At 42.3% G+C, this 25,759-nt stretch overlaps 2 protein-coding genes across 4 annotated transcripts in view; one reads left to right on the top strand and one right to left on the bottom strand.

The window, feature by feature from the left end:
• The first annotated feature begins 592 nt into the window (after positions 1-592).
• On the top strand, positions 593-25,759 carry NTPCR (nucleoside-triphosphatase, cancer-related). Of its 3 annotated transcripts, XM_068424989.1 has the most exons (6): positions 593-703; positions 3,262-3,424; positions 4,499-4,595; positions 7,356-7,565; positions 12,282-12,366; positions 25,330-25,759. In XM_068424989.1, exons 1-5 carry the CDS (start codon positions 670-672, stop codon positions 12,348-12,350), a joined length of 573 nt encoding a protein of 190 aa, XP_068281090.1. In that variant the 5' UTR covers positions 593-669; the 3' UTR covers positions 12,351-12,366; positions 25,330-25,759. The 3 variants fall into 3 exon arrangements, with proteins under 3 accessions (XP_068281090.1, XP_068281100.1, XP_068281081.1); XM_068424999.1 differs by lacking the exon at positions 25,330-25,759 and having other exon boundaries at positions 12,287-12,417; XM_068424980.1 differs by lacking the exon at positions 25,330-25,759 and having other exon boundaries at positions 12,282-12,417.
• The window catches only part of PCNX2 (pecanex 2), a 175,552-nt gene continuing 167,988 nt past the window's right edge, over positions 18,196-25,759 (bottom strand). The window contains exons 32-34 of the mRNA XM_068424968.1: positions 25,424-25,608; positions 20,430-20,878; positions 18,196-18,369 (exon numbers count right to left, since the gene is read on the bottom strand). Coding sequence (XP_068281069.1) covers positions 18,196-18,369; positions 20,430-20,878; positions 25,424-25,608 — 808 coding nt within the window. The remainder of the gene's footprint in view (positions 18,370-20,429; positions 20,879-25,423; positions 25,609-25,759) is intronic.

Raw genomic sequence — 25,759 nt, 5'->3', positions numbered from 1 at the left:
CCCCTCTCCCCTAACCTTAAATTAACGTCCATCTTCTGGGAAATATCACGGCAGCAGCCCAAGCCTCGGCCGCGCCTCCGAGGCCGCCACAGGCCGGGATGGGCCCGTCGTCCCTCGGCGTCAACTGCCTGAGCCTTTCTGGCCACAGCGCTCCCGCCCTCGGGGCGGGAACACCCCGGCCCGCTGCCAAACACCACCTGCCCGGGGCGGCTGCGGAGTAACCCCCGCCCGGGGGTTTATAGGGAGAAGGCCGGGCTCCCCTCAGCAGCTGCCAGGGCTTGCGCGCCAACTCCCCCCGGGCGCTGTAACCGCCCGACGCCCTTTCGGCACCAGCCGATTAAAATCGCGCGTCGGCCGCCGCGATTCGAGGCCACGGTAGCCGCCATGTCAGGCACCGCGAGGACGGGGCCTCGGGGGGGGCACCTCCCGCGGCCCCGCTATGAGGGGGGTTGGCGGCAGACCTCCGTGCTGTTTTACCGCGGCCGCCTGTGAGGCACCGCGCTGCGGTCCGCGCTTCCCCGCGAGCAGGAGGCAGTGCGGGGCCAGGGTCGGGCCACGCAGCGCCGCCGGGGCAGGGGCGGAGCGAGGGGGCGGTCCAGCGCGGCGGTCCCGCCAACCGGGCCGCGCCGGGTAGGGGAGAGGGTGGAGTGCGGTCTGCGGCCCCCCGCCATGTCCAAGCACGTTTTTCTCACGGGACCCCCAGGTAACGGGGACAGGAGGAGACCGGGGAGCGGGGCATGGGGCACGGGGAGGTGGCGCGGCCACTGGGACCGCCCTGGGGCCTGGCCTGGCCTGGCCAGCCGCGCCGCGCTGTGCGGTGCGGTGCCGTGCCGGCAGGGCCGTGAAGCACTGACAGCCAGGGGAAGGCACCTGCTGGCGGGCCCCAGCGCCGGCCCCGGGTGTCACGGAGCCCCGGGAGCGCCTCCTGCCGCAGCCGGGCCCGGTAGCTGCCTGTAAGGTAACACCGGGTGCTGCCGTGCAGGCCTGGGGCTGCTCCCCCGGGTGTCGCCTGTTGAGGTCAGAGCTACTGCATTCATTAATTTGTTCCTAATGAAAGTCCATTTTAGCTCTCTGTCCAATCCCAGATCATGTACGTTTCCAGACGCTACTGCTTTGTCCCTGGCTCCTGCCCTGCAGTTCAATGTTGGGGGGGAAAAAAACCTTCTGGACAACTAATCCTACTTCAATTAAACTGCAGCCGTTAATAATTTCTGAGCGTTCATCTTTTCTGTAACTTAATGGTCATGATTTAGCACTTCCAACCTAAGTAATGTTCATTTATAGGTAGTAATTGGTATCTCAGATGGGCAGGCCTTGATTGAAGCAGTGGAGTAGCTTATCATGGTAGGGGAATCTGGTTATTGTGGAGGTAGAGTGGTGTAGAGTATGAAGATCGAACTATAAGGTTGATGAAGAAATAAACCAGTTGTTATGATTGCAAAGCTTTCTTTTGTGCTCTGGAAGTAAAGCAGTGGGCCTAATTCTCCTTTTTGTGAACCTTTTGCAGATACCTGTCTTGTCTGGAATTAATTTAAAATGCTACTGCTAGGCTGAGATAGCAGTACCTTCCACCCATTTCATCCTGTCTTTCCATCCACTGAATAAAGGCAGCCCTCTGGGAGAGGCAGCAGTTAGGCCTGCTGAGGCCTTGTCTGTGCTCCTTTAACTGAAATTGAGTGTACCGTTTTGATTAGCTAAATGTATAACTTTTAAGCTTTCTTAAACTTAGTTTGAATCGGTTTAGCTTTCTTTGGCAGTTTACTGAATGAAGGTAACTGAATTAGAGAGAGCAAATCTACTTAGCCAAGTTAGTATAAATTCGCTTATGGAGACAAGGCCCTGGAAAGATGGTAGATATTGGTGGTGCCACATTTGTCATTTTATTGTTGTTCAAATGCCAGGAATCCCTTTGGCTTCAGTTTTGAAAAGCTTGCTTAATAGTTTGACTAGGTGACCTTGAAGCCACAGAATGTTTTGTCATTGATATTGACTGTTAAGAAAGTACTTCCTAAATGTGCTTAAAGTCTAAGGGAGGAATTTGATATGTGCATGTTGAAATTATTTCTGTTGGCATCTTTAGGCACCTCACATTTGGTCTATATTCCTTGTCTCTAGGATTTTAAAGGTTTTTTTCTGCAGGATATTTTCTATCTTCTGATTTTTTGACAACTGATTCAAAATGAAGTGGTAACACTAAATTTTGTGAGAGGCACTAAAGTTGACTTTAAAAGGAGATTGTCAAGGGATGTACTTGTACAATGGCAAAGGAGAAGAAATAGCTCCTCTATGGGAACTGAGAGGATGTCTGGAACATGGCCAACGTTCACATTGTAGAAAGTACAACAAACAGTGCTAGGAGGCATCAGGTGGTGAGAGTTTTAAGGATCTGTCTTAGGCTAAGAAAATGGATTATAGGACCACAGCATAATTCATGTGAGAAGGGACTTCAGGAGGTATAAAGGAGGGTCAGCTGTGAGGCCAGACCAGGTTGCTCAAGGCTTTATCCAGTCAGGTCTTGAAAACCTCAAAGGATGTGAAGACTGTACAGCCTCTCTGGGCAACCTGTTCCAGGGCTTGATTGTCCTTATGATAAAAAAGCTTTTCTTTTCCCTATATCTGGTCAAAACCTCTCTTGCTTCAGTTACCATAAGAAGCATGTTTCTGTTGTTGGAAATACTTTTTGCCGTGTAAGACCTGATATCTCAGGGGCACTGAGTGCTTCCGATTTCAAGGACATCCATAGAAGTAGTGTGTCCTTTGTGCCAGTTTGGCTCCTGGTAATAGCAGTCAGTTTTGACCTTATGATCTAACAGGGGGATGAACTCTGCTCTGTTCTTAAAAAGCAGTGAACGGCAGTGGTAGAAAGGGAGATTCGTCAGTCGGTCTTCCAGCTAGCTGGGGTATCAGTTGTGTAACAGTATGGCACTTGTGTATTTACCTGCCTTGGGGCAAGCTTTGTGGTGTGCCCACACACTATCTAAGCTAACAAGTTTAGTGGTAGCGTGGGACATTTTTCTCATTCTATTGTGACTTCATTGTAGACATACTTCTTAAAGGCGAATAAAACATTACAATGTCAGTACAAGATGAACTTTAAAAGGTGTTTCTGTTCTTTCCTTTCCTACCATTAAAAAAAAAATTTGCAAACCTAAAAAGTAATCAATGTTCCTGCTGTACTGAATCATTACTGTGGTGTTTAAAAATGAGCTTTTAGTGAAGAAGATTAATCCTATGTGCTTTTTGTTTCCTCTTTATTTGTAGGGGTTGGAAAGACTACTTTGATTCAGAAAGTCACTCAGGCTCTAAAATCCTCAGGCATTCCCACTGATGGATTTTACACAGAGGAAGTTAGAGAAGGTGGCAGGAGAACAGGATTTGATGTTGTCACTTTGTCTGGAAAACGAGGACCTTTATCTAGAGTCAGGTACAGAGGTTTTAATAACTGTAAGTGACTTATTTTATGCTTCTGCTCCAGTCTGTCAGCATGTTAAATGCTCCTCCAGAAGGTGATTTCCAGCAAAAAAATGGCTTTCACGGTCAGGTTCTTTGTTCAGTTCTCATGTCCTGGCTGGTACCTGTATTGTGGATGTAGACAGTGTCTCTATTGCTTAGTGAAATACTGAAAATGTGCTAGGGAAGGGTGTTTTACACCAGACAGAGAGGAAGCAGTGCTGAGCCCTTTAGCGTGAGGCCAGGTCTCTTTGGGATACTCTTAAGTATCTTATTGTAGGCAGGGAGGAAGATTTTTTGTTTCCATCAGGTAATTTATGGAGACAGAAGTGGAAAATAAAGGGGAAATTGCATATAACATTGTTTTAAAGAGCCACTGACTGGCCCAGGAAACCCACATAGGAATTTTAAGAAAAAGAGGGTTTCAGAGCCCCACCAAGAGGGAGGGCTTCTGAAGTGCCCTCCCAGTCTCTCCTGATTCACTAGACTTAGCTTTTCACGCTTTGTGCAAAACTTAGTCTAGGTCCCGGTGTGACGTTAGCCCCTCATTCAGACATAGCTGATCTGACTAAATAGTTTGCATACTGCTAATAAAGAAGGTTCACCTAGGATGTGATGCAGCACATGCAAACAGAGTATTTTTCCATAATTTTTTAAGGGTTTCGCAGCCCATACTAAGATTTGGGCTACTGCTGTGATGCTGTCTGTAGTGTCACATTACCAAATGCAAAGATTTGAACTGCAGGCATGTATGTTGATTTCAGTATAAGTATACTTGCTGGCTTTTAGATCCTATTTTTCTTCCATACAGTGTTCAAAATTGAGCTTACATAGTTGTGAAGGTAGATTATGGTATATTTATTATCTGAAAGTATGCTATCGGCAGTATGACAAAGGATGGTTTACAGAGTTTATTTCCTTTTCTTAGAAGAATTAAAGAGATTTGACTTATCGGATAACTTCTCATAAATCCATTTGAAATTACTGCAGTGTATTCTCACTAAACTCGTTACTTAGAAGGAATTGTGTCTCTCTCTTTCAAATTCAGTTCTGATTCTTCTACTTCAAGACGTGAATATCGGGTCGGACAGTATGTTGTAGACCTTGTTTCATTTGAGCAGCTGGTTCTACCTATGCTGAGAAATGTGAGTATTCTATGAAAGCTGCTGAAAAATGGATGCTTTATGATAATGAGTGTTATTGGAAGGTCCTTCTACAGCACTAGTTTTTTATATTAATAAATGGCCTGTTTCTTGGGTATTGCTGATTCTGATTGATTGACTTCCGGACGAGGAAGCCGGAGGGGCAAATCTGGCTTGTTCTCTTGTGCTTATTGTGGTGTTGGAGAGATCGCAGTCCCCTCTCATTCATGATCTGACATCGTCCTGTGAGCAGGACCTCGGCCTGAGAGATAACCAATAGGAAGTTTCTTTCTGTGCCACTGTCTTGCATATTGGCAAGCAAACAAAACATACGAGTGGCTTACCATGCAGAACTGGGTGGAGTCAGTGGGTCCAAGAAAAAGACTTCTGCTGCTGCTCTTCTTCTTTACAGCCTTTTTTTCCCCTCTTACTCTGATTCCCATCTTCTTCCAGTAGAAGCATTTCTTGAATCCAGTGGTTGTTTTTGATTACCACTGTGTAAGTACCTGCAGACTGGTAGGTTTTAACTGATAATAGCAGCTTGATAATTTGGGATTTAGTGTGCTGCGCAAGGAGTGCACTAACTGTGACAAGACTTCCCATACAGTCTTTTTCCTATCCTAACATTTTGTTACTGCCTTTTTCCTTCTTCTTCCTCTCTCTCTCAGTCCAACCTTTCCCCTCTCTAAAATTAAACAAGAACAGATCTGATTTTGGCAATAACATACCACAAACAGTGTGCAGCATCTGCTGAACTGTGCTACTAAAAACATCCTATTGTGATTTTTTTTCTACACTGCCAAAGCTCAAGGGGCAGAGGAAGAAGGAGGGTCTTAATGAACTTCGAAAGAACAAAAAAAACAAAGAGGTGCAAGGAGCAAAATGAGACTGAGGATTTAATTCTTGTTTTTGTCAAGGAACATTAAAGTCTGAGAGCAGGGAAGCAAAGATATTGAGGGCAAGGGAGAAAGGAAATACGAATAAAATGGCATGATTTTTATGTTTAATTTCACTGTAATTTGAGTTACTATGTTAGTAAATAGAAGGATAACTTAATAAAAAAGACATCATTAAGCCAGCACTTTACTCAGAATCCTTTTACTGCTGCATTAATGTGAAGTCCAGGAGAGATCTTGCTAGAAAGGTATTGGCAGTGTTGAATTTTTCTGGTTGTTGTATAACTTTCTGCAAGTACAAGAGAGTGAAGAGAAGAAAAGGGGCCAGCAGGGTCGGACAGTGCATGACCCTGTTCTCACTGAAAGCGCTGTTAATCAGTTTTGTGGGCATGTGGTCATGCATGTAGGTGGCACAAAATGGGAGAGGAGGACAGTGAGGAAGGTCATGGAACTGAAACAAGAAGAGGCAAATGAAGAATGAGGGCAGGAGAGTCATAGTTGTGGTCTGGTTTGATCAGAGAGCAGCACGGAGTGGGCATGTGCCCATGTAGTTTTGAGGACAGCTTCAGCTCTTAAGGCTTGGATCTCATTCACTCCAGTGAGAACAGGGATAGATCCTACAATGGATGATCTGTCTGGTTCTGGAAACTTTACCAGGCAGGACTGAGGATTTTTTCCAAAGCAAAATTCTCTGTTTCTCAATGTGTGACCTAGTGACTGGTATTGGCTTTTTAGCTCACTGATCTATGAAAGGATTTTAGATAAAACAGCTACTCGCCGGGGACTTAGCTTGAAAAGATCTTAGGATGCATGTTATAGAGTTCTTCCACTTTCCCAGAAGCAAATACTTTGCCTTCACAAGGGAAAACATTTCGATTTTTTTTTTCCTTTTTTTAGGTTCTGTATAATATGGCTTCTGCAGTGACGTTTTGACTTGAGTTGATTTCCTTTTCACTTCTATAAATAACGGAGTACAGTTCTCAGTTACTTTTACCAAGAGAGGGTAGGCAGAGCACTTCCTTTTCTGTTGAATAGTTCCTCTGCTTTCCTAGTTGCCTTTCTCTCAGCGGCAATCATCACCCATGTTCTCTCCTAGACTTCCCTGCTGCTCACACCCTTCTGCAGCGTGGTACTGTTTGGCACAGTATTCGCTTCATGAAAAAGGCAAACAAACCACAGATGTGGTTAATCATTAGTATGGTGCCTATCCTATGATCCAGGGGGATGGCTAGGGCTATAGAATAAGCTACATCTCAACAAAGAACTGGAAGATGATGTGAGAGAGGCTTGGAAATGGCTTGGTTGTTATCCAGACAGCTTTGAAGAGAGGTGGTTGTTCAGAGAGAAATGTTCGTTTTGACCCTCCTTTGACCCAGCCATAAGAGGAGAAACTTCCAAATCTAGATTTAATGCACGTCTTTTTTTAAATACTTGTGTTGTGTGGATATTGATCTATTCTAAATGCATAATTTGATGGGAAGGGTGAAGTTTTGAAAAACTGGTGTCCCTAAGATTGATTGAGAACTGCTTGTAGGCAAAGTGCAGTTCTTGTTTGTCAAAGAGCTCATATGGGACCATTGTGAGAATTCTGCTTTGAAGGAAAACTGGTATTATGGATATTTCCTATTGTAGTTGGTATTTATGCTGTACATATATTTTCATCTTTCCAAAAATCTGTGCTGAAATAGAAATGATAGATTTGTAAGCCTGTCAGTTACCAGCAGCAGCTTTGACTCTTCCACTTTCCCCAGTATAATAATCGAATTGATTTCTTTTGGAGGTATTTATTTTATTAGCATAGAAATTATTTCTGTTGTGTGTTTTAAGTTCTGTGTTGTTTACAGTCTCTTGATGCACTTTTCCACAGGTAAACCATGGCAGTGATGCAGAGAAAAAAATTTGTGTCATAGATGAGATTGGTAAAATGGAACTCTTCAGCCAGGCTTTTATTCAAGCTGTTCGTCAAACGCTGACTGGCTCAGGGACCGTGGTGCTTGGAACTATTCCAATACCTAAGGGAAAGCCACTGGATCTTGTTGAAGAAATAAGAAGTAGGAAAGATGTTAAAGTGTTCAGTGTGAGTAATATTTAATATCCTTAAAGAGCCTTCTGTTCTAGGTTGCTGGTTTGTATTTGGCTCTGTTTAAAAGCTAATTGTAACTACCAATGGATAGGTGTGGGTAGCTTGTATGAAATAAGTTTTTTAGTTTCCATTTCATTCTTAATGGGCAGGTGTTCACCTTATTAAAAAAAAAAACACATTTGGCACGTACTGTAGCAGTCTCACACAGCTGGCTTTGCTTGTGAGGGGCTGTAGAAGTAATGATATAGTTGTTTTAAAAGGTTTTCTTGCTGTAGTATTATTGCCATATAAGTATTCATTATTCCTAAGAGTTAAATCTTTTAAAGTACAGTCAGATTTTAAATCTTTTTTTCAGACTGGCTTGCAGAAATATTACCAGTAATCATATTCAAGGAAAAAAAAAGCAGCAGTGGAGTTTGCAGAAATGATTTCTAGAAGAAGGACACTTGTAAATGGACTGTGCTTTCTCTGGAGTCAGTGAACCAATATTGGAATTCATTGTTATTTTTATAGGCATAGTTTTCAGAATATTAGGGCCACAAAGTGCATTTCTGATCAGTTACAGGGAGGTTCTCAAAAACTTACCACAACAAAACAGCCTGTTCACAATAATACATGCGTGAGGCTTCCTTAACATTTGTTAAGTGTCCAGGATGCTTCACTAAAAAACCTACATGCAGCCCCCGCTCCTTTGATTTATTTTTCTGCTCAGTGTGTACTATTTGTATCCAAAACTGAACTGTGCATCTCTATAAATTATAAGTTCAAGTAAGTGGGACTTACACATCCTGGCTTACTAACAGGGGTAATGTGCTGTAGAGCGGTATACTGTTGCAGCCTGTTCTTTATCAGATGCAGGTCGCAGTGAGAATGCTTCATTCAAGTAAATGAGGAAAGAAAAACCGCTATCTCAACAGCTTTATACTGAATGATCTTAATTACTGCAGAGAAAGCAAAGCCTCCATCTTCTTTTTTCCTCTTCAAAGTGAGATTAACAAAACTGTAGTGCTCAGAAAAGTTCCTCAGCTTTCTTTTAGTTAGTGGTCCCATGATCATCTCCAATTTCTGTTTTTTAAATTAAATGCCTGTTTAATTAAGTGCTAAAGCAATCCTAGGAGCAAAGAGGAGAGAAGATTCCTTTCCTCACATAAGCATTCCACGCCTACCCTTCCTTTCAGAGATAAAACGCCATTGATGAGCTGATGTGTGTTAGTTGTCAGGCTACTGAACAGGGATGCACGTGAACGTGAATTTTATGTGACTTGCTTTACAGTGGTAGAACTGAGGGAGAGGGAACGGAGAATGCCTCACTGAAAGTAGCAGTCATTTGGTGCTTAGGGTGCAGTCATGGCAAGGCAATACTGTGTGTTTCCTCTCAGAGGAGGAAACGGAGTGTTAGAAAACAGCACTTGGCTTTTCAAGGAAGCTTTTGACGCTTCCGCTGTCTTTTTTTATCAGGCGGTGTTCTGAGGGCATGTGCCACTGAGCCTCGGGTTGTTAGCTATATCAGTCTGCCGATATATCTTTCTCTTAAGTACTAACTACCCCCTAAAGTCTTCCTGTAAATTTCAATGGAGCAATGCTTTCTGTAGCTAAAAAAAACTTTAAAAAAAGGTGCCATCCTGTTTAGGCTGCTGAGATTAGGAGGTTTCTTTGTTTAAATAGAGTTCTCTGGTGAATGCGTTAGCCAAAAGCATGGGTATGAAATGTGTGACAGACTGCAGTAGTTCCCAGGTGGCAGAGACCTGCTATGCTAAAGTCTTGTGCAGGACAGCATCTGTCTCGCTTGCTCCAGTGACACACTACATGCTTTTTCCCAGCTAGTTAAAATGTGTGCATGAGCAGGAACAGAACTTGCCCGTGGGGAGTCAGAGGTGTTACTGGCTGAAGTAAATACTGGATCACCAGCTATGTTCTTAAAGAGCTGTGGCATGGCGAGAACCTGGAGTGTCCAAATAGCTCATGGTCACTAATTTCTTACTAACTTTTATGGTGCCTGGAAGTGTGCAGAAGTAGGTGGCGACCTTCCAAAAAAGTTCTGCCTGCTTTGTCACTTATTATGGAGTTAGGCTGCTTTCAAGTAACTGAGCAGAGTTTTCTCATCCTTCTCTTTTAGTGTCACAAAGACAGTTCTGATGTTTGACACTAAGTGGATAGAGACAGCTGTTTGGGGTTTTACAGTCCCTTCTGTCTTGAAAGAATATGCAGTTGGTGTAAATGGGCCCAGATGCCCTAAAAGCAGTTGAGGATTTGGTCCCAAATGTTTAATTTATTATGTTTAGAGCACTTAACGATAGGAGCTCTGATATTTAACACATTTCTTTCCATTGTTGCCCAATTCCATTTTGCTGAGAACTAAAGAGGCTCTTTTTGCACTGCCCGTGTCTGTGTAGTTTTACAGACAGTGTCATAAATAGGATCAGATTATCCTTAGCAGCTGGCACATAGTCATGTTCTCCCATTTTCCCATCTATTAATTTTGCTTCTCTGAAACCCATTAGTGAAGTTTGGTTGCATATGTCTTTTAAGAAAGAAAAGAAATAGTTTAATGGATCAGAAGAACAAAAGGTTCTGTTTGGACAGGCTGTACAAGAGGGGTTTCCTTAACAGTACTTTAACAGGGGAAGAAAGCTTTTGTCCGCTGCTGTTGCCTACTTGGAGTCTAGGTGGTGGTTTCCTCCAAGTTACCTAAATGCTTAGTATAAGCAGCATTACAGTTCTTTTCAGCTCCCTGTCTAAAAATCTACCCATCTGTTTGTACGTTCAGTACAGATACTGGGAGATTTGTTCTCTCTGGGAAAGCTGCCTGCACAGAATGTCTCCAGATCTTAAGAGGAGACTTATATCTATCAAGCAGCCTTTGTAAAACAGTTGTGAAAATTTCCCAGCACTTGGCACTTTCTCTCTGCTGCTCTCACTGGACTTCTGGCATGTAGGTATGGGAAAGGGATAGATAAAACGTAGCATTGTTTTTGTTGGCTGTGAGACAGTGAGAAGAGCTGTTAAATGTTCAGAAGGTCCTTTGAAAGTCAGGATATCAGGACACTTGCTGTGAGATTTAGAGTTTGGCTGATCTATGCTCTGTGCCTTGTTTACCTTGGGGTCTCTCAATAGCCTTATTGAAGAGCAATTCCATTCTTTGTTGTCTTGCTCTCTTTGTTATTGTGGAGTTTTCTGTTTGTTTATTTTGTAATAGGCTTGGAATGATACTCAATAAAAACAGCAACATTTTCAGGCAGATCTTCCCTTTCATTCCCCCTTTTTTGTTTTTTTTAAATGTCACTTCTTCATCAATCCCCTGTTGATCTGCCTTCTGTAATTCAAGTGGTGTAGGTGAGGCCACCATCTCTAGGTTTTACAGTGTTGGCTTACAGCATTTCGATAGGATGTCTGTGACTGTAAATAGCAGTACGTTACTAGGGCCAAATCCTTCAGGTAGGACTGTCACCTATTTAATAATAATAATAATAGTTATAATAATAGTAATAATAGTAGTAGTAGTAGTAGTTTCTCCTGTTCAGTGTTGACTGTAGTACCAGAAGGGATACAAACCCTTGTGCTCAGATCTTAAATGCAGCTGCAGGGAATGCAGTGAAACCTTGCTGGTAGAGCATTCTATGCCATGCATAGTGTGGTGTCTCTCCTTCCTTGTCAAACAGCATTTCTCAAACTTTGTTAAAAATATGAACGCCTTTACTTTTTTTTTGGCTCATCTGTCTTTGTCCGATTCCTTCCTGCCCTCTCTGCAGGGATCTGAACAGTGGGGAAAATTTCTTAGGCGTTTTAAAGTGAGGCTTTTGCTGACACTTCACAATTGCTTGTTAACCCTTTCACCACGCCAGCCATCTCCCCATGTTTTGGTTGAGTTAGTAATGCATGGCACTGTGGGACACTGGGCTCTGTATCAGGCCCTGGTCTATCACGAAGGGGTAATGTACACACCATCCCCGCCCCGTTAGCTCCGTGCTGTACCGTTGCTGCTCCTGGGAGCTGAGCTGACTAGCAAGTGCTAGCATTTGCTTGGCAGTTTGCAGTAATCTGCACGTGCTGCAATGCAGATGGGCCCAGCAAAAGACAGGACACTGAACTGTATGGATTTTTGCATGTACTGGTCTTAAAGCCCAACATTTCCATGAACTGGTCAACCAAATACATACCTCAGTGTGCTACAAAAGCCCCCCCGCTTTGTCAGGTAGTCTTTACTTCTTTTTCAAGGTGTTTCTATCCTGCAGTGCTAAGGTTTCTCAGAATACAGAGTTGCGCTGCTAAGCCTGTTTTAATTTTTTTCATTGCAGATGTTTTTGACTAGGTCTGTCATCCTAATAAATACAACCCTTTCAAGTACTGAAGGTGTAAGAACTCCACTTTTTAGTAGGAAAATTATATTTGGTAGTTAAAAAGGACTTCTAGTAATGACAAAAGTACATGCTGGTTCTTCGAGTGATTCTTGTTAGTTATTCAAGCCATGAATAATACTGCAAAATACCATGGGTAATTAAATCAAAATGATCACTGAATATTCAATTACATATGCAGGTTTGTGGGTTTAGCTTATTGTGTTCTCAGTAGCGGAAGGCAGGTGTTTGACACTCAACATTCCTCCACTGAGAAAGAAATACATTTGAATTTCTGCTTTGTTTGTTTTTGAAGTAAACACTGATACAGAAGTTATTCATCAAATTACATCAGTTTTAATTTCTTTTTTTCTAGGTTAGTAAGGAAAACAGAAACAGCATTTTGCAAGACATCTTGGCAGCTGTGGAATCCTGCAGAAAATGAAGACCTTTTCTTGCCTGTAAACACTAAAGCTTTTATTTTAACAAAACATTACAACATTTTGCAGATGTTTTAGAGTCTGTCCTTCCTACTTTAGCCCTTGGTGGCTTTACTGGAGCCTTCAGGGTAAGCAAGGTAAAGCTGGTAATACTCTAAAATATGGAAATGAGGTAGCAGGATTCTTGTTTATTCAGTTCACAAGCTGATCCATCAAAAAATTGAACAGATGCGTAGTTCACATCCAGTTGTAATCTGGGTATTTGGAAGTTAGGTGGTCTGACTCTGATCCTAGTTACGCCATGTAAAAGCAATTATCTGTAAAATCTGTGTAAGAAAGATCTTCGTCTTTCAGAGTGTGGTGTGGCCTGTTCTGTCTAGAGAGCAATTCAGTATCTGGAACTTAGCCCTGGTGTAACAGAACAGAACCGGCCCAAAATGTATGTGTGCTCTGCCTCGTTTATGTAGAAATGTCTTTGCTGTCGGTGACCCAGCTTAGGTGTGCCCAGGTGTGTTCCAGCATGGGTGCTGACCATTCATGAGGTAAAAGGAATAAGCAGATGCTCTCCCCCTACTTCCAGACACCCCTCTCTCCAGTTGCAGTATAAGGAGGGTTATCTAGAATTTCAAGGAAATTTCCTGTAGCCCCAAGTAACATTTTACAGAATTCTACTTCAGGTGTGCAGATGTGTTCAGGAAAAGTGCTAACACTTAACCAGTTTTGCATGTTGTGAAAACAGGATTCCCTCCCAGGTGCACACTTGGTCATTGTACGATATAGTCATCTCTGGCTGTAAAAAGTTGTTAAGAATTCAGTTGTTTCTTAACATTTTTCTGTTCAATTCAACAACTGTTAAGGATGAGCAAACTATTTAAAGGCATTTTCAAATATCATTTTAGTTATTTATTTCTGTAAAACTGACACACAAAGTTGTAGGGGGCTGGATGGGGACAGGCATTTTTACAGGTGCCCTGGAAACAGCTGGGAGCATGAGGGGAATGTCCTTTCTCTTTCCTATATTCAGAACGAGGGTCTGGTACAAATGTTGCCCCTCCACAGATGGTAGGAGGTACATGCCATGTTAAAGGATGCCATGGTTTTGTTCCCTGACTGCCCTGTTACACTGCCATTCTGCCCAAATCCATTTGGGTGGTAGTATCATCTTCATCATATTTGGGAAAAAGATAATTCCTCTTAGGGTCCCACTCCTTTTAGAATGCACAGTTCCTGGCTGCTTTTTGCAAAATAAGGCTGTGCCCTGGAGGTATCGCTAATCCCTCAATTACTTCAGGCATCTTACTCGGATAAGACACTTTGTTAGAGGTGAAGGACTTGGGACCAAAGTAAACTTTGTCAGGGCTGTGCGCAATAGATTTTCGAACAGAAACCTCTCTGCACTTAAGTGCTGGGTGCCCTACTGTTTCAATGTTGTCTCTTAAGTTGTAAAATATGCTGCAAAATAATAGTTCTTTCAATGATTAAATAATTACCTAAAGTCTAGCAAGGTTTTAATGGGACTGCAGTTAAGTCTTAAATGAGGACTGACCTTTAAAGCTAAATAAAATGGAGATATTTGACACACTGTAGTCCCAACATTTAACAGATGGGGAAAAAAAGAAAAATTCATCATAACAAGTTTGGGGAACTCTTGACCAGTGCACTTATAGTACTTTTAAGCCATTGTCTTATGGTGCAAGGAAGACCTTTTAGTTAGTCACTGGAAAAACTTCCAAAATGGAGGTGGATTTTTCCTTCACTGGAACTGTAAGTGAAGTATCATCCCTTTTAAAACAAAGGATATATTTACTACTGACATCAGTGGTTCTTGCTTTCTGCTACCTATCTCAGGAATGGTGAGAGTCTTTAATTTGTTGTTCTTTTTTTAAGCCCATCTTGTCTCTGAGCTAGAGTGCTTTTCAGGAGAAATAAAGAGAAATTTTGTGGTCTGTGTTCAGGAGGAGATCCTAGATGGCCTTAACAGTCATGTCTGGCCTTTAAATCTGAGACAGTCCTGAAGAAATGATTTGCCTGTTTCAAATATACATCGAGTGAGTGAGAAAGTAATATTTCCAATTGAACTTAGCTTTTATGACACCCTGTGTTTACTTTAGAGGTAAAAACTTATTGTCTGGTCTTGCACTAGTAAAATATTTGGAAGGCCTTGAGAGCCCTGTAACAACAAACAGAGCATTCACAATTCCCCTGATGGGCCGATTTTACTAATAGCACACATTTGGTGAAAATAACCTCTGATGTACCAGCACGATTCCAGATGACAACATCAGTGCACCTGCAGGCTTTAATTGGTGCAGAAAAGGGGAGAATATGAGGTACCAATTACTTTCTCAAAGCCTGAAAATCAAGGATGTTTCTGGCAAGGAGGCTTGTAATTCCAACATAAAATTGCGCACAGCTTGGAATAAACAGGGCCTGCATTATTTATCGTGCTTTAGACAATTTTTGACTTGTAAAACTCTGAGAAGGCTGAATGAGAGAGGTGAATCTTTAACACTGGACCTACTGCAAAGTTAATTATAAGTAGCATGTCTGTGTTGCAGATTTAAGGATGTACAAGCACTAGTGTAACACTGTAATTACATACCGGCTCCCAATCGAGGGACTAATCTAAATATGGCAATAACTGGGTAGTTAAAAAATACACATTTATGAAAAGATTATTATTACCTGCTGGAGAATTTCACTGGTAATTCTCATCTTCTAAAATGAGCTGTACAAAATTCAGCTAATCTTTAACTTAAACTCCCCAGCAAGAGAAGAGCAGTCAGTTGGTGGATTGGAGCCAAATGCAGATGACATTTCTTGCTTTATTCTAATAAATAGTGTTTAAAAAAAGCTGAAAATGACATTGCAGAGACTCCTAAGAACTTAAATAGTTTCAGAGTGTCATTCATAGATACTGAGAGTAACTGGCTACCTTGTCAAGGGGAAAAAAGACTCATACTGGTAAGTTCTTTTTGTTAACATTTGTCTTAAATGCAATGAATGCTGAGATTTTCAGTCTGTGGGAATGAGGTGAGACTTTTTCAACGAGAACTCCACTTCCTAACATAGAAGCAGCTTGTATGACACTTCAAAATGGAGGGAACAGCAGGACCTCCAGCATTTCTATTTTGGGATGAACGGAAATGAACTTTGTACTTTGCGCCCATTGCTGTTTCCTACTTGCTGTGGTGGGATACAGCTGGGCTGAAGGCCAGGCTGGGGGCTTGCCAGTGTATCTGGTGGGTGTGAGAAGTTCAACAGCCTGTCCTTGGCTTTGGTAAAATGTTGCTAAAAGTCTTTTTACCAGATCTTTGGGCCATGTTTCACCCTTCAGAGTGTAGCACCTGGCTTTTACTGTATGATGTAAACAAGAGCCTGTTAGTGAAAAAGTCCAGGGGCTGGTGGCTTGAACTGTCAGGAACTGTGAGGCAGCTGCATTATCTCAGGAAGCAGTACCAGAGGCCATGGAGATGGTAGAGTTTCTTAGAGAAGATGCGGTGCTGAGGGAAGGTGGTGGTGTTGGGCCTCAGTCTGTGCTAAGCAGATAGAGCGGCTTGCTGCTGGAAGGTTTGTGCAGCTGTTTCCCAATATGCTTTAGTATGCTTGAGTTGGATACATAGAATAATTTAGGTTGATTTGGACTACTGGAGTTACTTATTTTTGATGGAAATTAATTCAAACTTAAGTTAAAGATGTGAAAACTAGAGGCCTAAGTGAGGCTAACTAAATATGGGCAAGTGTTTGGTGCTTTGCACAACCGCTTCTTTGCCCTGCCTCCGCACAGGGCAGGGTTTAGGAAGACAAAGCAGTGATGGTTTATCTTAGTAGACTGACATGCAAAAGCCCCCAAGGCAGAAATGGGGCTGGTGGCTGTTAGTAAAAGCCCTCCACCTACCTATATAACCTCCATCCTTCCTTTATAAATGAAGCACTTCATGAGCAGGGTGGTCGGAGGAGAGGCAGGATCTGCCTGAAAGGGTCAGAAGGGAGCAGCTGAATTCAGTTTCCTCTTCCACATCATAGCTGTATGCTGGAGAAGACCTTAGGAGGGCCTAAACTGCACTGATGACCACGTGTCTCAGGGGGCTGTACATGAATACTCTGCTTTTGCCCTTGTGAACGTGAGCAGAATTTTGCCTAGGTTGTCCTGAGGTTTATAAATAATCAATTCGTCAGGATCTGAAGTGAAAGGAAAACAACAGATTTCTCAATTTCATAAAGCAGAAAGGAAGTGAAAACAATTCAAAATAAAAAAGAAAACTCAAAAACTGCTGCCACACAAAACATAGTTGGATCATTTTATTTTCACTTGGTGTTATTTAGCTCTACTACTTATAATCTTAAGTGTGGCACGGTAGGAAGCTCAGAATGCAACTGTGTATCGCCTAACAGTAATGAGAGGTAGCTACAGCATCTCTTGGTAAATCTTTCTTGTTAATTGGGACAAGACAGCCTGGCTGCACATCGTGGTGTTGAGAATTAGAAGCAATCTATGGTAGTTACAGTAAAGAGGAACAGCAAGACACTGATAGCTGCAAATTTTTTAATTAAAAAAAAAAAAAAAGAATGAGGAGAACACGTGGGTGTGTGTTTAGGCGCTGTAGTAAAGGAAAGAGTTGTTGTAGCCTTTTGGCTTCCAAAGTAGTCGTGCACTCCTGTAAATCAAGTGTTTCTCAAACTTTGTGAAAGCGTGGCCTCCCTTTTTGCCTCCTCTGTCTTTACACAACTATTAAATTGTCAGCAGCTCAGTTTCTCTGGGGGAGGGAAATCGGAAGTCTCTGTAATTACTGGCTACAAGTGTTTATGGACACTGAGCTGTGTCCAGCAATTAAAGGCATTTAGCTGTTCCCTTCCTAATACAAACACTTCCAGACAAGAATTACAGCCTGCTTTGCACTTCCCTGTCCTTGAGGAGGATTCCCCTGGGCCCTTCTGCGACTCGTAAGGGGGCTGTTGCCTGGAATTTGAGAAACACTGCTGTAAACCAAACAGGAGCATGAGATAATATCTAAGAGCAGCTGTTTATGCAAAGTTGCTTTCTTTGCAAATAAGGTGCACATATGCTTTGAAGGCTTTCCATGCACTGGATACTTTCTTGTCTCACACTTAACTTTTGTTAATCTGTGTAGCATGGCTGGTTCACACAATGTTTCAATATGGCTGCATGCAGTATATCAATCTGTGATGCTATGTTGCTATTCAGAATTACCACCTGTATAACATGTTAAAGAAAAATAAAAAAGAGACTTGCTGTTGGAAAAAAAAAAATCAGATTTAGCTCTAATGTTACAGTACATGTTGTACTGTCCTTTTATGTATTCATTGCTTCTGCTTAAAGTTGCCTTTTGCTATACGTTATATATCAAATGCCAATTAGTTTGCATGCAATCAGCTGTTCAGTTACGGCAGGAAAGAGATGTCTTGTGTGCTTTTCACTGAATTGTATTAATATTTCCCACTGTATTCATTCATTCATCCTGCTCCGGCAGGGGGATTGGACTAGATGATCTTTCGAGGTCCCTTCCAATCCCTAACATTCTGTGATGATTCCAACCATTCCAGGGGAAGGAACGTTAAACAGGTTGTATTCATTGTTCTAGGATTTACAAGAACCTGAGATGAAGTGGCACTGCATGTTTTTTAGGACATCTTCCAACCCTACCTATGCCAAGGCCTTTAGCTGAAGAACATCTGCCCGGTATTATTCTTGTGTAGAAGTTAGTTAGAAAAATAAACATTTGGAGGTTGCTTGTTACATTTGAAAGAACCTAAACCCATGTGTAGCTCCCTGACCTAACCCTGTCTTTAATTCTAACAAGTGCATGGCCCTTGCACTAGGACTACTCCTTACTGCTCCTCAGACAGGCTTTGCTGAGAAGCGGTGTCTTCCAGGGCCATATCTTCTTGGCTGGCCCTTCGGCACTCCAGGTTCGGACTCATGAATATGGCATGGGCTGGACCCGCCTCTCGCTGTGGCCTAGGCTCTGTAGCATCCGTTGCTTCGCAGGACTCTGTGAGTTGCTGAAAAGAAAGAAAAAGTCAACTAGTTTAGGAAATTTCTAAGTAACACTTCAGCTATTCTTTGAAGTGACAGGTGAAAAAAGTTAAGAATTTATTTAGGAATGTCATTCTCTGAAACTGCATGGGATTCTTAACATGCATTATTCACAAGGGACCTCTGAAGAGGTACTTGTCACAGTTCATGTAATGCATAAATTTGGAAAGAAAAGCAGACCAGGAGCTAGAGGTTTAGCACCACAGATGTACATGCATAGAGAGCTGTAAAATAATTTGGATTGAAAAGGACTTCTGGAGGTCATCCAGTCCAAACCGCTGCTCCAAGCGGGGCCAGCTTCTAAGAAGTTAAATCAGTTGCTCTGGGGCTTGCTTTATACACCAAATTTTAAATCCAGCTTACAAAGAAACCTTTTCATCAAAACTGGAGTGCAATTATCAGTCTGAAATATTATGCACAGTGTCACCCCACTGCAAGGAATCCATTAGTATAAAAGCTTTCCAGAACTGTGCCATGTTAACATTTAAATAAAACACTCCCTCCTTACCACTTTCAATCAAATAGGCACCTGGACTCTGAACAGTCACTTTGGCCAGGACTCACCTCATCTAAATTTAATTAGTGTATCATCTAGGCTGTCAGTGGTTGGCAGAGAGGTACGAGTGTCCCAGGGGACAATTTCTTCCTGACAGCTCTAAGGATGAAGTGGATTGTCCTCTCCACTGAATGCAGAGGCCACACCAACAATCTACTGAGACTTCATGCCCAAATTTCAGATGGCTTAAAGGTAGAGGAGGTGAATCCTACCATTACTACTCAGTATTGCAGACTGGCTGAGTTCTGGCAAATTAGGCTATAAACTCTTGAGAGTTGGAATTATGCCCTGTCATCTGATATGTTCAGCTGTACGTGTAGAAATATTATTGATGCTCATTAGAGTAATAAAGCAGGACTGGACCCAGATGAGTTATGTTCAGTCAACTTCTGTTAAAGTTCATGGCAAAACTCCAGGCACTATACCATACATGGTATTTTTGGGTTGAGAGCAAAATACACACAGGCTAAAGAGCTTTTTTCACTTGAGGTCTGGAGAATTCTTTGAAAATTAGGGAAGTTATACACAGTTCAGAATGACAGGAGCAGAAAAACATTTTGGACTTTCCATATCCACAATCTTCCCCTGGTACCAATTTGGTTTCCATTTTGATAGGCCAAATGCGAAAGTCTGTCTTAATTATGTTGTCACTCAGCCTCTAGTTGCAGTCGCCCTTTATCTCTAGTCCATCTTCTCATGTTACTACTTTGTAGTGCTGAGGTGAAAGTTTCAAAATTCAGGAAAGCAACTGATGGCAACCAAAGTTAAATAAATATACTTAAGTAGACAATAAAACAATAACACTGCTATGTGCATTGGATTTTCCAGGGAAGATGGGAATAGAGCTGGGAGCCTACTGGGAAGAGGGCTGGAAGTTCTTTGTGTATATACTGTTTTGCTGTTAGAAAATGCTGAATCACAGGGCATGCAGGTTTCCTTTGGGAAATATTTCCTCCAGACTTCCTTTGACTAACCCTTTCAGCAACAAGGTTTTTAGGTCCTGGATTGAATTTCTGGTCAGAGAGAAGAACAGAACAAGTGCACTGTTCAGTGGGAACCCTTCCTCTTTGTACAAATAATTAAGTCCTGCGTAAGCAAGCAAGGAAAGAGCTATTTAGTCTGCTTATGATGGTACTCATCACCTGGGGCGCAGAAAGTGGAAACCCAAGTCCCTGGTCTGAGTGAAAGGAAGAGGGGACTTTGCCTCAGTTTGCAATTTCAGGTGCATGCTTAACAGCCAGCCTGTAAATTACTTACAAATACATCACTCATATACATACAGTCTCATTTTCATTGTCATGCAGCAAAATCCAAACCAAATACCAAAATCCTGATATTGTTTTGGAAGAGACTATTTTGTGACCAGTGAGAAGGAAGAAACCATACGGTGGTGAGGACAGTCTGAGAACCTGATAGGAGAGCAGCACAGTAGCTCACAGTTAGTACTGCTAATTTTGGCTTCAGCCTTACCCGAGTTGCTTGACTTGCTGCTCTAGCAGATGGACCCATGGCAATATTCATACTGCTGGATGACTGTGTGTCACTGGTGTTACCTCCGTCGGCAGCTGAGAGCCCAGAAATCACCAAAGCACTTGAAAAACTTCTCTTGCCGAACAGCAGGCTGAGAGTTGAGCTGGTGGAAGAGGCCAGACTGGACCTGAGCATTGCTGCAGCTCGGTCCTGCACAGTCAGCTGGCCAGCAACAGGAACAGCAGGGGACTGGGAAAACACAGATGTTGCTGAGTTGTGGAATGACAGCTGACTGCTAGAAAGCCTTTGGGCAATTTCGTGGGCAGATGTAGATGTTTGGATGAAAGGCTGGCGGCTTTCTACAATTGGTCCAGAGTGACTTGACGCAGGGGGCCTTTGGTTTAAAGCAGTGTGTGCCTGGACAGACTGACTCCTGGGTTTTCTTCTGCCTTTAAAAGAAAGATTAATATATTTAAGTAAGTGGCATCCTAATGAACTCCATTGTATTGACAGTGTCCCACTTGTACATGTTACTATTGGCATATTACTAGTGGTTTTATCAGCATAAGAATCCCAAGAATAACAGAAATAACAAATGGTTAAACCTATGAACCTTTCTGTGTTCTCCACTACAAGGTGTTCTGGCTTTTCGGCAGAATAGCTCCAGTGGTTCTGCCCTGAGTCAAAAGAAAGGAAAATGAGAAGCCACCCCAAGGAAAGTACTCCAATCGCAAGCTCACACCTGTTCTGCTACGTACATTTTGACCTGCCCAGTGAATGACTGAGCACAGTGTTTCTCTAACTCCACTCCCCTTTGACAAGCACAGTGAAGTAGAGGATGTTGAATATCTACCTTAAATGGCTTGGTATAATTAAATGCAAAAATAAAACCAAAAAACTGTGAGTTAAAGCAATGGCCCATTAAAAAGAATTATTCCTGCATATGGGGAAAGAGAATTTGAGAATTCAGCCAAGTGGAAGATGACAGCATTCAAGCCACAAGACAGTTTTTAAGACTAATATTAAACTATATCCGAGTTCCAAGAGTGATATTTACAGTGTATCACATACTGAAAAGATGTGAACACCTCTAGTTAGGGTAGTCTCTTGGGGGTCTAAATGAGACCCACATAAGGCTCTTGCCCCATTCTGAGAAGCGTCTCAATGCAGCCACTGTTGGATACAGAGGGTAGATGAGATAAGCTGTTCTGACGTGCCTAGACAACTTCTATCTTCCTGTACATACACACCCTCATTTTTAACATATCAACTCCTTATGTCATTCAAACAAATATTTCTGGGTTTTTTTATGCTTGCATATTTAAATAGGCATAGAGTGAAAAATAAATCAACTTATTGCCCAACGAACCCACCAGATACTTGCCTGCACCCAGGCACTCTGCAAATGGCATGCAGTGGGCTGGTGTGCGCCACAGGCCCCAAAAGAGTTGACTGTTTCTGCAGACAGGCTCTAACCCAGGCTTACGCAGCAAATACCCAGTCACGCGAGTGCCTGCTTGGCTTTTTTGCTTTTCAGGAAACTCCAAACATTAGCACAAGCTGGCATTTTGGTTTCCTAGCTATAGCAGTGGGGCAGAGAGTTGATGCCAGAAAATCTATTGAGAGCCATCAATGCAGAAACAAGTTTTTCTGGCAGGCATTTCCAGGTTGTTGGTAATTTTTTTTGCTTTGGTTTTTCCCAATAACCAAATTATGGACGGAAGGGAAGCACTGAAACTCCTCCAGATACTGAATTTTTGCAGGCATAAAGGAATATAAATATCACACTATCTTCTAGAAACATGACTGTTTGCTGAATTCATGAGGGTTCCAGTAATGCAGAATTTCATATCCAAACTATTTACATTGTATAGCTGAAACGTGCAGTTTTACATCCACAGACCTGCTGGTATCATTAGTTCCATTTTTCGGATGCTGAAGTAAAGAGAATTTAGGTAACTTGGCAGAGAGTCGGATGGCAGAGCTGGGCCACAACCAAACTGGAGCTCTTTAGCCGGGCTAAAACCTAGTTGGTTTGGCAAGCACTGGACACTTTTCGCACCCCACTTACAAGGTATCTTTAGTTCTACTTTTATGCTCCAAACAAGAAAAAAATACCTCTCCTAAGATGGCATGCACAGCAGTGTTCTCTGTCATAAGAGCCCCAAGATCTCTGCTTGAGAGCAATGGGGCAGATGCACGTGGCTCCTGTGCGCCACATTGCCAGCGTCCTCTGCACTTCAGACGTGATCAGTAGGGAGGGCGCGCGTGGTGACGGGGGTCAGGCCTGGCTGCCGCACTGGCAGCCGTGCGCACGTCAGGCCTCCGCAGGGATTCAGGTTCTTCAGACTCCGGGGTCTTGTTTAAGTGCTTTGGTTTCTACATCTGATGGTTATTTTAATGTTACCCTTTTTAAATAAAAAGAACAGACTGGAATTAAGAACAGAGGGGCTGTGGTGTGTGAAGTTTGCGCAGGGGCTAATGTCGCCAAACATCTGTTTGTGATTTAAACTGCCAAGCTGACCCCTGTCCAAAAGTATTCTATATTCATCCCAAATGCAGTGGTTAGAGCATTGGACAGGAGACCACCCACATCTACACATAAATAACTCTGTCCCTGAAAACACTTAGGAAACAAAGGCTGTTCTATAAACTGCATCATGAAATAAGGACACTTTGGGAGAGAAGCCCACACGTTTCCAGTGCTCCCGATCTTGGTCACACTTTCATATAGGGCTTTCATTGCATTTTGCAGACGCAGTGGCACCAGACTGCAAAATGAAGTATGAAATATGAAAACATTAAATGGACTTGATTCATAGATTATGAAGGGATTGATGTGATCATCTAATCTGTGGTGCTATATAGCATGGGCCACAGAACTTCCTGGAATTAATTTCTGTATGGTATTATTAATTACTACTGTGATTTTTAAGAAATGCATCCAATATCTCCAGTCATGGAAAATCTATCTTAACCCTTAGTCACTTGTTTCACTGTTTATTTACTCTCACTGTTAAAAATGTGCTCTTGATTTAAATTCTGTATTTGTTTAGCTTTGTTATATCCAAGTCTGCTCGAATCAGCGGTCTTTGGTCACCTTTTGTTGCCCAGGTAAGTACTTGCAGACCACGATCAAAGCATCTCTTAGAATATAAATTGTTTGAAAGCTCCTAATCTTTCACTACAAGACCTATTTCCCACATCTTTGATCATTTTTTGGCTCTTCTTTGAACTCCTTTCAAACTAAAAATGTCCTCCTTAAATTAGGGCACTAGGACTGTGCATGGTAGGCCAACAGTGTCCTGAACCAAAGTCAGATTGACAGACATGCATTACCCAGGTCACCCTATTCATTCTGCTTTTTTAACAACAGGCATAGCGTAACTCCATTCTTTCCCAGTCCTCTGGTGTTGCCTTAGTGTCCTGATACTTACTGAAGATCAATCAGAGCTTTTTAGCCAGCTTTCTTAAAAACCTTCTTGAATGAGAGTCATTTGGATTTGCTCAATTAAGCATATAGCTTTGGTAGCCACTCTTATCATGTTCTTTGTAGCTGTTAGGATGGAAGGAACTCCCTCATGATCAGATCACAGAAACAGATCAGCTGCATTTCCCCCAATACAAACCAGACATTTCTTTTCTCATTTCTACATATCGGCAGCTCTGCCTTTTTGTATAGTGACGGATTGAAACCACTGTTAGGATTTTTTTTGCTTCTAGTACTCTTTAAAAAGCCACAAACCCACTTTCATCTTTTTGTTCCTAATGGTGTTAGCCAGAAACTTCTGGTTTCATTCTCTTTCTCTTATCAATGATCTCTCAGGACTGAATACTGATTTGCATTTGCCATTTCCCACTTCCTTGCATTTGTTGTGCATTTCTTCACTTTATATCAAAGCCGGGTTGCTTTTCTTAACTAAGTGTGACCTTCATTTTTGATTGTGGTTTGCTGGGCACCCAATAAGTTCTTTTAAACAACTCACAATTAACTTTCATTATTGTATGGCATGCTCAGGATCATTACTTTACAATTAAGTTTGCCATTCTGATTACTGCAGTGTCAAGTTATGAGTATGCACATGGGGATTCCTCTAATGCTAGACTCAATTAAAAGCAGCAGTTGTTTTATTCTTGCAACATGATTTATATTCAAGGCAAGATTTTCTCCAGTTCTGTCCATTATCTTTAATGACAGGTCAAAATGATCTAATGGGAAACAAACAAGTGCCATACCCCTCTAGTTCTCTGCTTTAATTTATACAGTAATACCACAACTTGTTGAAAGGTTGAGTTAATTGGCTTTACAAGTCCTCTTCTCATAGTGATAGGTCTCACAGTGACCCACTGCCAAACTTAACGTGTATTTCCAATGTGAAGGCCAGTAGTTCTACCTTGTGAATATGTCTGAAGTACTTCTGAATCCATAATTTAATATGAGAAGGGCTCAGCTGTTAGTTGACAGAATGACTGGCAACATTTAATTTTCTCTTGGTAACTGTTGTATAGACATAAGAAGTTATTTCCTATTTGTTTGTTCTCCACATGCACTGAGGAACAGCCAGACCAATTCCTCAAATAAATCGTCATGGTCCTTTCCAAGATAATTAAGATTTTTGTATACTTCTGCTATTCCCAGCCAACAATAAGCACAGGTTCACTGTGGTACGGGCTCCTTGCATTGCACATGTAGACTCCCTCCCATCTGCATTTCTCATTCTGGCATTGTTAGTGGCACCTCCTAGTCCAAAAGTTACAGATAAAGGAGTCTGACAGTGGAAGCTTTGGTGAATCACATTAGTCTTATACCCTTCCAGTAAATACCTGGAACAATATCAGGAAGCAATCTCCTACATGTGCTTGGTCATTAGAAAAGACAAAGCTCTCTTTCTACAATTAGGTTTCCACTGGATATGAGCACGCCCCAAAAGCATCTGCCTATGGGGCCCCCCAGGAGAAGACTACAGACAAAGTCAAGTACATTGTGCAAATACCTGCACGCTGGTGGACCTCTTGGGATGAAGCTTGCAAGTGAGGGGTTCCATCTCTGGTGGGCTGCGAGCTACTGCTCTGGCTTGAATTGCCTGTGGAATTGCTGCTAGACGAAGACCCCCCTCCGCTATCCGCCTCTTCAACGTTACCTCTCTCGTGGTGAGCTGCATGGCAGTCCTTCCGCATTCTGTTTGCAGGAACACATGCATGGTCAGCCATTTATTATGCACAAAAATTTGTGCCACTAATGTTAGGTGCCCTCAAAATGTATAACTGTACTCTCTCATACCACTGCAGGTCTTTTGACATTTTATGAGATGACAAAGATGATGATGTGG

This window comes from Nyctibius grandis, chromosome 1 (genome assembly GCF_013368605.1).
Source record: "Nyctibius grandis isolate bNycGra1 chromosome 1, bNycGra1.pri, whole genome shotgun sequence".
Classification (NCBI taxonomy): domain Eukaryota; kingdom Metazoa; phylum Chordata; class Aves; order Nyctibiiformes; family Nyctibiidae; genus Nyctibius; species Nyctibius grandis.
The sequence above is the reverse complement of the archived record's forward strand: the minus strand, read 5'-3'. Positions and strand labels throughout refer to the sequence as shown.

Bases quoted from the DNA above. Each gene is read 5' to 3' on its own strand.
- NTPCR (XM_068424989.1), top strand. From the start codon at position 670: ATGTCCAAGCACGTTTTTCTCACGGGACCCCCAG. The intron at 704-3,261 runs GTAACGGGGACA...CTTTATTTGTAG, and splicing joins TTTTCTCACGGGACCCCCAG to GGGTTGGAAAGACTACTTTG. The intron at 3,425-4,498 runs GTACAGAGGTTT...TTTCAAATTCAG, and splicing joins GGACCTTTATCTAGAGTCAG to TTCTGATTCTTCTACTTCAA.